The sequence below is a fragment of the Dermacentor variabilis genome, chromosome 3 (genome assembly GCF_050947875.1).
Source record: "Dermacentor variabilis isolate Ectoservices chromosome 3, ASM5094787v1, whole genome shotgun sequence".
Lineage (NCBI taxonomy): Eukaryota > Metazoa > Arthropoda > Arachnida > Ixodida > Ixodidae > Dermacentor > Dermacentor variabilis.
Window position 1 is genome coordinate 111574261 of NC_134570.1, and position 12404 is coordinate 111586664.

A 12404-nucleotide genomic window follows, 5' to 3' on the forward strand; every position below is an offset into this window, starting at 1 on the left:
CCCCTGCGTGTCTAACTGCGTTAAAAGCAGAGCCTTTAGCTTCTGCTCCTGCTCATGTAAATAAGAAGGACAAGTAAAGTGAAACTGAAACTGATGGGCGAAGTCATTGTCTCGACAGTGGTTTGTCGAAGATAACGCAGCGGTAGTTCTTCAAGGTTCTTAATCTAGATTTCGTGGCATCTGCCTTTGTGTATCATCCTCGTGCCTATCATAGTCGTGTTTCCTCGGTTTTGCTGTTTCACTTAAGGGTTGCCGACATTACTGCATAACACCAATTACGCTAATTTTGTAATATAGCGTTGTGCCGTGCGTGTCACTAGCATCCACGGACGTACAATATAGAAAAAAAAAGCACATTCGTGAAAGCTACCGGTACCATCGGAGGACGCATCATAAAGACGGCTACTCCTAATGAGAACTTGGTACGTGGAACCTGGTGGAACATGAAACGTGTTCGGGGGGGGGGGGGGATGCGTTTGGTGGTACGCCTGGTCGTACAGCCAACGTACGGCTCTTACGCCACAAGTATAACGTGCACGATCGTCTGCCACGCAGGTGAACGATGCAAGCTTAGAAGGCCTCAAAAATCAGGAAGTCGTGCAGCTCATCAAGTCGATGCCCACCGAGGCTCGCCTCTTGGTCGTGGACGACGAAACTGCGGCCTGGTACGAAAGACAAGACATCCCCATCCGCAGCAACCTACTGAAGATCGTCCACGTGAACTCCAAAGCACCAGCGAGTAAGACGCGCAAGAAGCAGGACGGGACGTCGTCGTTCAGCAGTCTCTCATCGGGCAGCACGACGCCGAGCGTGAGTGCGGCACGCACCACGTTTTTTATAGCGAACTTGCCTCCGCACGACCGTCTTCGTGTGTGGTGGTGGCGGTGTGGGGCAACGTGCTCGGCACCAAATGTCAGTCAAAGGACAGCCAGCAGCGTAATCTGAGTCTGAATCGCCATGTTTAGCTTTTAAAGGTATTGGAATGTGGCAGCGCATTTCGAAATAACGACTTTACACAGGATGAACTTACACGCGCGCTGTTCATTCTGTGGAACGTCTTTGTTTCGAAGTGCGCTGCCATATTCCACCGTGACTACCTAACTAGCCTACCAGTGCGCCCTTTGAAACGTAATTATCAACGTTTATAAAGTTAAAGGTACATTGCGTATTCGTCCCTTGAGTGCATAACTCCTCTGTGCAGAAGTTTGTTTGTTTGTTTGTTTGTTTGTTTGATGTTTGTTTGTTTGTTTGCTTGCTTGCTTGCTCGTTTGTTTGTTTGTTTGTTTGTTTGTTTGCTCTTTTGTTTGTTTGTTTGCTCTTTTGTTTGTTTGTTTGCTCTTTTGTTTGTTTGTTTGCTCTTTTGTTTGTTTGTTTGCTCGTTTGTTTGTTTGTCTGCTCGTTTGTTTGTTCGCTTGCCCGCTCGTTTGTTTGCTTACTTGCTCGTTTGTTTGTTTGCTTGCTCGTTGGTTTGTTTGCTTGCTCGTTGGTTCGTTTTCTTGCTCGTTTGTTTGTTTGTTTGTTTGCTATTTTGTTTTTTTGTTTGTTAGCCCGTTTGTTTGTTTGTTTGTTTGTTTGTTTGTTTGTTTGTTTGTTTGTTTGTTTGTTTGTTTGTTTGTTTGTTTGTTTGTTTGTTTGTTTGTTTGTTTGTTTGTAGACAGAATTCCGTAATTCTTGCGTCTCACGATGTTTCTAACGGCTCCACGTTGGAGGTCAGCTGAGGCGGGGAAAACAGTCGAGGCGAGGAAAACTCATGGCACCGTCCAGCAGCAACTTAGCTCCCGTAGAAACTCCGAAGCGGCTGAATAACCAAGGTGTCGGTGATGAATTGTCACTAAGCACAGCCAGCTAATAGGCCCCGAGTACTTCCGATAGGCATGAGAACTCGCCTATATATGCAACTTCGCTGTCATTGATGTATCAGTACGTTGCTCAGAGCGGCAGACATCTGCGAACGGCTTGGTCGTGCCACACATTGAGCGACCGAGTTCCACGGACTATCGGCTCCGTCAAAACGCTTTAGTGTTTAAGGAACGACGCAGTGGGTTCGTGACCGTCGCTCACACGAAGTTTAAAGCAGGGGCCGCATATTTGTAGTCCCGAAATACGAAGATTCCGAGCAAGCTGACCAAAGGTTATACTGCGCTGCTTTCTAATGAACAAAGTGGTTGCTTAAAAGTTATTCGCAGATAAGGTCATCAGTTAGAGGAAAGCAAGTTGTCAAACTGAATCCACAACTTTGCATATTCGGCTTGCATAGATATGAAGATTGTTGCGGATTCGCCCTTGATTTTACTCGCTCTCCATTCACGCCATACGGAAGTCGAGGTTACATGAACACGAAAAGGAGTTCATTATAAAAACTTACATAATGAAGCAAATAATGAACGCAAAGCCGTCGCTCACGAACATAACAGCTGGCCACCATCTCCAGCCATTGTCACCAGTCTGCTCTCCGAACGTAGGTGCGCAGGCCATTTACATATCGGCGCTGTAGATCAGTGCGCATCGCAATGCCCAGCACGTGGCAATTATGCAGCACCTATTAAGAAATGGATGCTGCGGCATTACCTGCAAAGTGTACGTTGCTGCAGGTGTTCTCCATTCAAAGCGATCAAGCCATTGTTCTTCCCGTCATCAGCGCAAGCTTCGAATTGTGAAATCGAGCGATGAGGAAAAGCTGCCACCTAGAGTCGATATGTAAGCTGTCGCCTTCGTATACACAAACGGCACCATCAAAGCTGAAATGGAAAGACAATGGCAGGAAATAATTTTAATTGGAAGCAGACACACCAATAAAATATGCATCTACTATACGCAATTCTTCAAGGTGTACAAAGTCTTATTTCTTTGTAAGTATAAAGAAAAAGACGTAACAACCGTAAGGAGACTTCACCGACGGTTATTAGAGTAGTATTGATAGTACGCCTGCATTCCACAGTTTCAATTATGTTCACACTGAGCGCTATATCTTTAATGGTTGTTACTACTTTGGTAACTGATTTCTTTAAACGAGCCCTTACAATCAGATATCGTTCACGACGAAATGCATCTGAACTCTCCCATTTATGATAAAATTCAGAACCCAGCTAACGCAACGGGGTTGGAGTGATGGTGTTTAACATCCGGAACGACATAAATAACATGACAAGCATTTTTATCATGTCATTTAAGTCACGTCATTGATAATGTCGCAACAGAAAAAAAACTGAATCAGGATAACGGTGCGACAAAGACTAATACCATATTTAGTGAGCCGACGCGCCAACTTCTTCACCCCCTGGCTGGTGGTCCTTGGTTGCTGTCCATGTTGCTCGCCTCATTTTCATTTTCTGTATCTTTAAGATGCGACATTAGCCTCTTTTCAAAGAGAGCATCGTACCGATGCTCTAATCACATGTCATCAGCATCTGCACACGTGGTTGGTGCTGTGAAGTCATTTAGAAAAGAAGAGCTCGAAGAGACCGCATGCACCACTTCTGGTACATGTCGTTTACACCACGAGCAATGCGGACTGTCGAACGCAACTTCATAGTTGGCGTCACTTAAGCATCAGAGAAATTTCTACGTCCCGAAGTACCACCTCAACAGTTTCTCGGAGAGGCTGCGATGGCGAATACAGGTGCAAACCCAAAAACGTTCGCCCGGCTCGTAGGATACAGATCGGTGAAGTGGATTCAATTAAATTATAGCGTTTTACGTGCCAAAACCACTTTCTGATTATGAGGCACGCCGTAGTCGAGGACTCCGAAAATTTGGATTACCTGGGGTTCTTTAACCTACACCTCAATCAAAGTACACGGGTGTTCTCGCATTTCGCCCCCATCGAAATGCGGCCGCCGTTTCCGGGATTCGATCCCGCGACCTCGTGTTTAGCAGCCAAAGACCATAGCCACTAAGAAACCACGGTGGGTATCGGTGAAGTAGATTGTAGTACCTTGAGCCATACTCTTGCTGTACATGGATACGTACTCGTGCAAGCTGTCCGGCTTCTTCAGCGCGCTGATCTTCGGCATCCGTCTGAGTGTCGTCGCATTCATCATTGTGCCTATCATTGCTGTGACTTCACGGCAGTTTAAAAGACAGAAAGGTGTCATTCGTGTTGTCTCATGCTGAGGTGTATTATAGACAAACGTAGCAATATCATCTCATGCATAGCTAGTTTGGGCCACTAGTTATGTGATCGTGGTTTTTTATGTCATTACATGTCTGTCATACATGTCTTGCGTGTGAAGCCATGCGTGTATATAATTTGTGTATTGCATGTAATGTTGTGACCCGTCCTACATGTCATTTGTGTCATGCATGTGAAGCCATGCGTGGATATAGTTTGTCTTGCATGCCAAGCCATGAAATGCCATTTGTCATGCAGACATGTCACTACTTTTGCATGTCATGACATGCCAGTCATGTCACGCATGCATGGCATAACATGTAGTTACGTGACGACACGAACGACATGTCATATATGTCATTCATGTTATGTATGTCATGTCACGTGGGCATGCCTGTCATAAATGTCATATCTGCATTTCATGTCATGCATCGAATGTCACTCTTTTCGTGTAACGCGTGCCTTGTGATGTCAGTACATTTCATCTTCATGTCATGTCCTTCAAGCTTGACAGTCATGTTATTTATGTCGAGATTACATGCGATTATGTCATTTATTTATTTTATTTATTGCACCCTCAAGACCGAAGTATTACAGAAGGGAGTGGGTAAAAAACATAAATAAATAACAGAGCAGCAAAAGTTGGTTAGTTATTACAGCAAAATTGATTAGTTAATTGTATCTGGGAGTGATGATATCTGATAAGGCCGAACGAAACTTTGAGTCGTTTTTGATTTCAACAACTGCGCCGGGAAGGTGGTTCCATTCCTGATAGGTCCTAGGAATAAATGATTCGTTATAAGTTCTGGTGCAACATTGAATGATTCCAACCTTATGGCTATGATCAATGCGAGAGGAAATGTAGGTAGGAGATGATATAAGATTATCGCGCAGGTAGGAATTGTGGAAATATAGCTTATGAAATAAAGCAAGGCGAAAGCACTTACGCCGGGCTGAGAGAGGAGCAAGAAGCAAAGAGCTTTTCATGGCAGTTACGCTTGATGTGCGGTTGTAATTGCTTTGAATCAAACGCGCGGCATTGTTTTGGTTTAGTTCAAGTGATTGAATAAGGGTTTCGAGGTGTGGGTCCCAGATGGATGAGCCGTACTCCATTTTACTCCTAATAAGCGTTTTGTATATGATCACTTCTAAAGATGTATAAGCAGCATGAAAATTTCGGCGAAGATAACCTAGCATGCGATTAGTATTGTTGATTACCTTATTGATGTGCAACGACCAAGAAAGTGACAAGGTTATGTGGACGCCTAGGTATTTATAGGAGGTTACGACCTCTAGGCGAGTATCATTAAGGTAATAGTTCGGCAGAGGAATATTGCAGCGAGTTACACGCATATATTTCCATTTAGTTACGTCAAGTTGCATTAACCATACGTGACACCAGTTAGAAATAGCGTTTGTATCGTCTTGTAAGAATTTGTTACCTGATTTGTCCGAGATTTCACGGAGGATAACAGAGTCATCTGCGAAAAGGTAAATATTAGAAAAAACGTCATTGGTTGAATCGTTAATGTAAATTAAGAAAAGAAGAGGGCCTGTAACTGATCCTTGGGGCACGCGTGTTACGGAACCAGCTGGTTGCGATGTTGATAGCATTGAACGTAACGAAAAGTCGGTGTCGCCGTCCACAAAGTTGGCTTCTTTGCAGTGCGTTGGAACATTGTACATCATTATAGACCACGTGATGGCGTTGGACGGCTAGCGGCGCGATCGGCGAAAAGAGAAGCACAACTCTGCTCGCTTGCGTAAACCCGGACAATACGCGCAATCTCCGTGGAACACTTCGACGGGCGCGCGTGAGCTCTGCGCTTTTAGACAAAGGGGCACCGCGAAGCCAGGCCCTCATCACGGAGCTCAAGCAGAGCGGTGCCTTGTTGGATGTGCGCGATCAGGCACGGTACGCGCTGCGTTTCCATTTCCTTCTGCGGGTGCCGTCAGTTCGGTAGCGGCGCGGGCGTCGGGGCGCGTCGCCATTTTGTTCGCTAAAAGTTTCGCCACACACGGGCTCACCATAGCGTCGGACGTACCTATGGCACCCGGTAGCCTCCGCGGTGCTGTTCACACTGCGTAGCAGCACTGGCCTCGCGAGCTTGTTATCGCTGTCATTGCTTCACCCTTCGAGCGAAACTGTAATTAATAAAGGGATGCACATTTATGGACTTGTATAGTTCTCAATGTGCGGTGAAGCGGCCACTTATTCTCAGAATACACGTTTCACTTTCGTGTTTTGACCAATCACTCGGAAAGAGGAATCAACCAACTCGTTTTTTGTTAGAATGTTATCGATAGTTCTTTAGCTTAGAAAAACGCCGCTGTACGTTGATATTTCTGTGCTAACATCTCCTCCTTTGTTTTGCTTTTCTTTTTCGCAGGAGCTTGCCGGCGGTCTCCGGCTGTGCCACCTGCGCAAGTGGCCAAACTATGAAGGATACGGGTTCAGTGTCCGAGAAGACAAAGAGCGCCAGAGCTACTTCATCACAGGCGTAATGCCCAACAGCCCGGCAGAGCTGGGCGGACTCCGCAACGATGACAGGCTCGTCGAAGTAAGCACAGCCCAGCAAGTTCTTGCTAGGACAACTGGGTCAAAACAAGCGAGATATTACAAAGCTTTCTTGCATTGTTGACCCTTAGTGACTTTCAAGTTTCGTCGTAATACTGTCGCCGGTTTCGCGAGGTATCAGCAGTCGTTTGCGTGGCATAGTTGATGCCTGTGCTGGTAAGTTTTTAATGCCTAAATAATTCCAAAAGCACATCATGTGGGCACGTGAATGGCAGTATCGATGACGCCGTGATCAAAAGATGACATGTAAAACGTGCTGTATTACTGAGCAGCGCAGTTTGTCTCGGAAAGTCAGTCTAGCAGCATCGGCGGTTTATATTCTTCCAGGAGCTGCAGTTCTGCGAGTTTGTGCCCAAATAACGGTGCAGACATTACCGACGATGATTCTCAATGTAAGCGAATAGCCGAACGCTTCTAGAAATATATTTGCTTATTAAAGAACTCATACGCTTCAGGGCGTATGCTTCTAGCAGCGATGATATTTTGATAGCGTTTGTTATTATAGTGCGTAATTCCTTAGAGAACAGAGCCGTTAACCGGCGACGGCTGACGCGCCCTGCAACTCGGAAGCGCGATAGCACGTGACTTATGCATCGGCGCCTTTGTATCGGTTTGTATCGGCAGTATAGTTCTGCCACCACTTACCGCCACGAAAACGGGTGGCATAGCCAACGGAAGATATTTGCTTTCAAACTTGTCATAGAGACATAGACGAGAAATTCGGTAACAAGAGGCAACGGTTACGAAGTTTATATTTTAGTGAGGAGACGCTGGCGTTCCACGTTTATCGTCCTAGTGGGTGAATGTAGCGGCATGGTTCTGAACGGATGCGAGCGTTTGAGTGATATTGGATTAGAGTGGGTCAAATACGACACGTGAATATTGAAGTTTTTGTCCTATGAAGACATGCAGACTACTAATTTTACGGTAGACAGTGTCACGTTGATAATATGGCGTAGATAACGAAGCGCGTTCTTCGCAGAATTACGCAGTCTACATGATTCCGGCAAGATAAGTATAGAACGTAGGTGAGGCAAAACAAGGGACTTCGCCAGCAGACGGGCACTGGCGTGAGGCTTCTCGCACAATAAGCGCACCCACGTTAGTTTTATATAAAACAGCGCGGAATTTGTCGCGAAGTTCCTCTTTGTGCGCTCATCGTGGAACACTGCAGGTGAACGCGGTGTCGGTAGAGAACAAGAGCTACCAGGAGATAATGGGCCGCATAGGAAAGGAGCCGGACCAAGTCGACTTGCTGGTCATCGACCGCGAGACAGACGAGGCGTTCGCGAGCCGCAGTCAGAGACCCAGCGGCGAAGCAGACGGCGTGCTTCGGCGCTGGACACCCGGCCGACCGCCACGGCTGACCTCCAGGAAAAGCAAGAAACAGGTATGACCGCTGTGGCCGTGGTAACCTGGCATAAGCAGCCACTCGTGCCTAATGCAATTGAAAAGCTCGTCTGTAGAATGTGCCAACTAAAATACTGTGCGTTCCTTTTCATTTCAAGAAGCTCACAAAATATACTCCTGTAACGTCACTACAATTTTATTATCTGCCCAGTCAAATATCATTTACAAGAAAAATAAAAGCAATTCATTCATTAAAACACATAATTCCATTATTCACTAGCTTCAAACTCTACAGCACATGTTTACACTGGGAAGTTGAATGGCATTTTCATAAAAGTATACTTCCGTGTTTGCACATGTAAACCAACAAAAAGAAAATTCGGCAGAGAAACTTAAGACCGCTTAGGTGCGCGAATGCGAAACCATTCCCTTTCCTGGTCTCTGTACCCCGAAATCTCTCTGCTGCGCCGTCGCACGTCCAATGACGGGCGCACTAGGCACACATTTAGTCAACCAGAACCGTGGAGCTGCCTTGGCGTCGGGGAAGCCTGCTAGTCTCGCATCCCAGAGGCCCGGGTTCGATTGCCACCCTGACCGATGTGTACCAAATTTTCTTTTCAAAGCCATTAATTTACTTACTATGTTTACTGGAACCTTCCTGACAACTTTGACGTGAATCCGAGACTATTTGACGTGTTTTTACTCTTTCCACCGTCCGCCACTTTTAGTACCATCGCTGCGTCTTGCCACCGCCGACGACGACGCCGGACTTTCGCGTAGTTGGGCGTACAGTTCTTTCGCGCGTTAATAACTGGCGTCAAATTATTTCTTTAATTGAGCTAATAAAGCACGCAGCACCTCTAAGGCGCGATACAGTGGTCCGCCTTGCCCCTACTACTGAAGGGACTACGCTGTTAATCAGCAGCTGCGCACAGCGCCAATCGGGAAAAATAATCGCGGGAAGGGAGAAATACGGCGGCACCCGATTTCAAGCCACACTTTTACGTCGCAAAGTGATTGGACAGAGAGCCGCGTTTCGTGGCGCCACGTGCGTATTCAAGTTTTCACGCCGGTTATTTCGGCCACTGTGGCCATATTGAAATTTAGAAACACGGAATTATATATTGCTAGAGCGCCGGCATGATGAGCGGCATCGGAGCCAGCGGCGGAAGAAGTCGAAGAACCCGCGTGCAGTGGCTCGAGGCGCGGCTGGGCACTCTTGGGCTTGGCTGGCCAGGACTGGGCCCAGCCGGCGTGGAGTGTGGGGGCCAGGCCGTTCCCAGAACATTTATGATTATTTCTTTCAGCATAGAAATATGAACATGTGCCGTAAATTAGGTAATTTGCAAGCTAAGTATTGGAATTATTTTAATTAGTAAGTGTATTGATGTGGTTTCTTTTGCAAGTCGTCTCCGCCTGGCTGGATAATTAATCTATAGTGGCTTAATTCCGTTAACACTAAGATTTTTTCTTCAAGGTGTTAGAACTAAAAAGAAGTGCACTGTGTAGAACCTGATTGGCTTGAAGGCCAAAAGTAACATCGGTTCGTATCGAATGTATCCTATTCAACCCCAGCGTGCTCGCACAAAAATTAAAAATTTCGAATGCTGATCGAATGCATCAGCAAAATAAGATATCGGCACGCTCATTCACGAAAGTCAGAAAGTTCTCCTAACGAACGCATTCTTTCAGTTAGATTAACGGAAGCATGATGGGCTACGACGAGTTTGATCTTGTCGCTCACCGGTATCGCGTCTGTCAATTAAGATCTCAAAAAACGCAGTTTCGCCCAAAGGCGAAGCGTCGATCGCGATAGCAAATAAGTGTACAGCTATACGAAGTAAAGATAGTAGTTTTATTAGCCGCATAAACTTGTAAACATAGGCGTACCAAATAAATCAACAAGCATGGTGTCACGCGCGCACAAGCAAGCATGAACACATCTCGCTCCATGACCGCGGAAACTCGCTGTCGAAACGCTCGAGTGAGGAAGCGCGGCAGCAGCAGCGAGCGAATTGACCTTCGTGCTGCGTCTCACATCAACGCGAACTAAGCCGCGCAAACGGATCACGCGGCAAACTCTGTCCCTCTCGCAGATGGCTTTGAAGATATAGTGGCCGGAGCGGGCGCGCGTGACCGCCCGTGACCGCCCGTGCCGCCCGGAATAGAACGCGCCCCTCTCCACCCACAGCCTTGCTCGCGAGTCGCGACTGAAGACGGCGTGCTTCCTCCCCGTTTTCCTGCTTCGTGTGCGCGAGATTGAACACTCACAAAAACGAGTTTTTTTTTTTGCACTACGCCCCTATCGGAATGCCAGGATCGAACCCGTGACCTCGAGTTCAGCAGCGGAGGGCCATAGCGACTGGGCTATAGCGAGGCGGGTCAATTTACTTATCAAAAAAAATGCGCCAACATGCCCGGAGTGTGAAGCGGAGTTTCGAAACTGGCATAATCGAACTCTAGTGCAACCCCTGCTTTACACAATATGGAACACGACCAGACAGGCGTTCGTGAAATTCTTTACTGAGTCCGTTCACCTTCTGCATACTTCTGCTACCATTCATCAGCCGTGGATGCCTGCAACAGTGGGAGATTTGTCATTTCCCAGGTGAACAAAGCAAGCCCAAAGCACATCGCCACTTCAACTGCGAACGTCGCTGAACGTGACGGACCAGCAGTCAATGAAAGGCACCAGGTCGTGACCGAGGACGGCAACTTCATCGAGTACAAACAGCAGCTTCCCGCCACCAGGCCCGTGTTGATGAACTGCAGCAGTCCCTTGTCCACCCCAAGAAGTGGCACCGATAGCATCGACTTTGCATCCGTTAGCATCGGGTCTTCGGAAGCCATGTCGCCCGTCGTCAGTATTATGTTTCTACCGCGACTATTTCAGACTATTCCGTTCCGCACACTATAAGGACGAGTGGAATGCTGACCACTCATTCTGCGGGAGTCTAGCGTTTAGCTTTATTATCAAGCGTTATATTATTATCTACATAGTAGTATACGCTCACCCTTAAATAGTGCTTGCTAAACTTGGGGTAGTAAAATGTTTCCTCGTGCCGCTTAAATCCATCACTATTTCGCTTAAATGGATCGTCCGGCGTAATCTTATAATACAAAAATGTATTCGTATTCTCCTACCTCTGAAACACCCGGCACCTTTTTCTGGCTTCCAAGAGGCACCAAAATATTGTAAGAATAAATTTCATCTTGAATACCAGACTTGACATCATATGGCTCGACTGACGCGATGTAATACGCGTGAAAAGAGTTCAGTGATTGGTGGGCGCTTGCAGAGTGCTGCTACTCGCGTATTCTCAAACGAGCCTCGACTAAGTGGTCTTCCTGACTCCACTGAATGAAACAGCAGCGACGCCTCTCGAACTGAAATCACGTCACGTGAGAGGGTTTCTTCACTGGCCGGAGATCAGATGCCCGTCGCTCACAATAAGGTTCCTTCGGTAACGCGAACATCGCCGCGGCAATGGCCTATCGCTGATAGCACATTACAGGTGTTTAGGGAATGCGGACTCAGAATGAAACTAATCCGCGGCTGAAGCGAATTCATCAGCACTCGCCGCTTTCAGGCGGCGGACTCTCTTACGTGCACTAACCAAGCGCAGTGCTGCTTAGTTTCTGTGACGTGACGATCATTGGTGTACTTGGCACGACATGACCACTGAGTCTCAAGCAGGTCTTTCGTTGAGTTCTCTGCCGTCGCGATCGCGACCTTGCAGGAGCCAACAGAAGGGCTGCGTCTGTGCCACTTGTGCAAGTGGCCAAACTTCGACGGCTACGGATTCGCACTGAACGCAAGCAGGAACCGAGAAGGACAGTTCGTCGCGCACGTTGACTTCGGCAGTCCAGCCCATCTCGGCGGCTTGCGAAAAAGAGACCGGATAGTCGAGGTACCTTTCCTTCTGATCCTGCAGTAGCACGGGGGAAGCACATCATGGGTTTTCTTTTTCTTTTTATCCAGTCGAATTCAGTTTTTAATTCACTGGTGTCAATAATCAGCAGTGGCTTTGTGATGGCACGTGAACCCGTGAATATTGTTATTGCTACACTATGTGAAAGCACGGATGTGTACAGTAAAAGGCAACGCTACACAGACACAAGTGTATCTCATCGCGTAGCTGTGCCGCCTATTTATACACTATGGCGTGTTACCACGTTATGCAAAAATAATGTGATTGCAAACTACTTGGCCCCTGTCGAAGCTTTGTCTATTCTCGATGCCGTCGCAATGCACTAACGCTCACAAGCATATCGAGCGTTAGTGAAGCGCTTAGTGTTTAACTTACCTTCTGGGCAACTTTGTTTTCGCTTGTTCTATGTCGAAAGCTCGTGCCCGCACTCACA

At 47.0% G+C, this 12404-nt stretch overlaps 1 protein-coding gene across 1 annotated transcript; it reads left to right on the forward strand.

Annotated features, from left to right (window-relative positions):
* Positions 1-567: 567 nt before the first annotated feature.
* On the forward strand, positions 568-11214 carry LOC142574094 (Na(+)/H(+) exchange regulatory cofactor NHE-RF1-like). Its single transcript, XM_075683264.1, has 4 exons — positions 568-810; positions 6502-6672; positions 7864-8079; positions 10648-11214. Exons 1-4 carry the CDS (start codon positions 616-618, stop codon positions 10954-10956), a joined length of 891 nt encoding a protein of 296 aa, XP_075539379.1. The 5' UTR covers positions 568-615; the 3' UTR covers positions 10957-11214.
* Positions 11215-12404: the final 1190 nt, after the last annotated feature.

What these genes read in the sequence shown, in the direction of transcription:
- LOC142574094 (XM_075683264.1), top strand. Translation starts at nt 616, where the DNA reads ATGCCCACCGAGGCTCGCCTCTTGGTCGTGGACGACGAAACTGCGGCC. An exon ending in CGGGCAGCACGACGCCGAGC is followed by an intron (nt 811 to 6,501) that starts GTGAGTGCGGCA and finishes TCTTTTTCGCAG; the next exon opens with GAGCTTGCCGGCGGTCTCCG. An exon ending in CCAGGAAAAGCAAGAAACAG is followed by an intron (nt 8,080 to 10,647) that starts GTATGACCGCTG and finishes GTCATTTCCCAG; the next exon opens with GTGAACAAAGCAAGCCCAAA.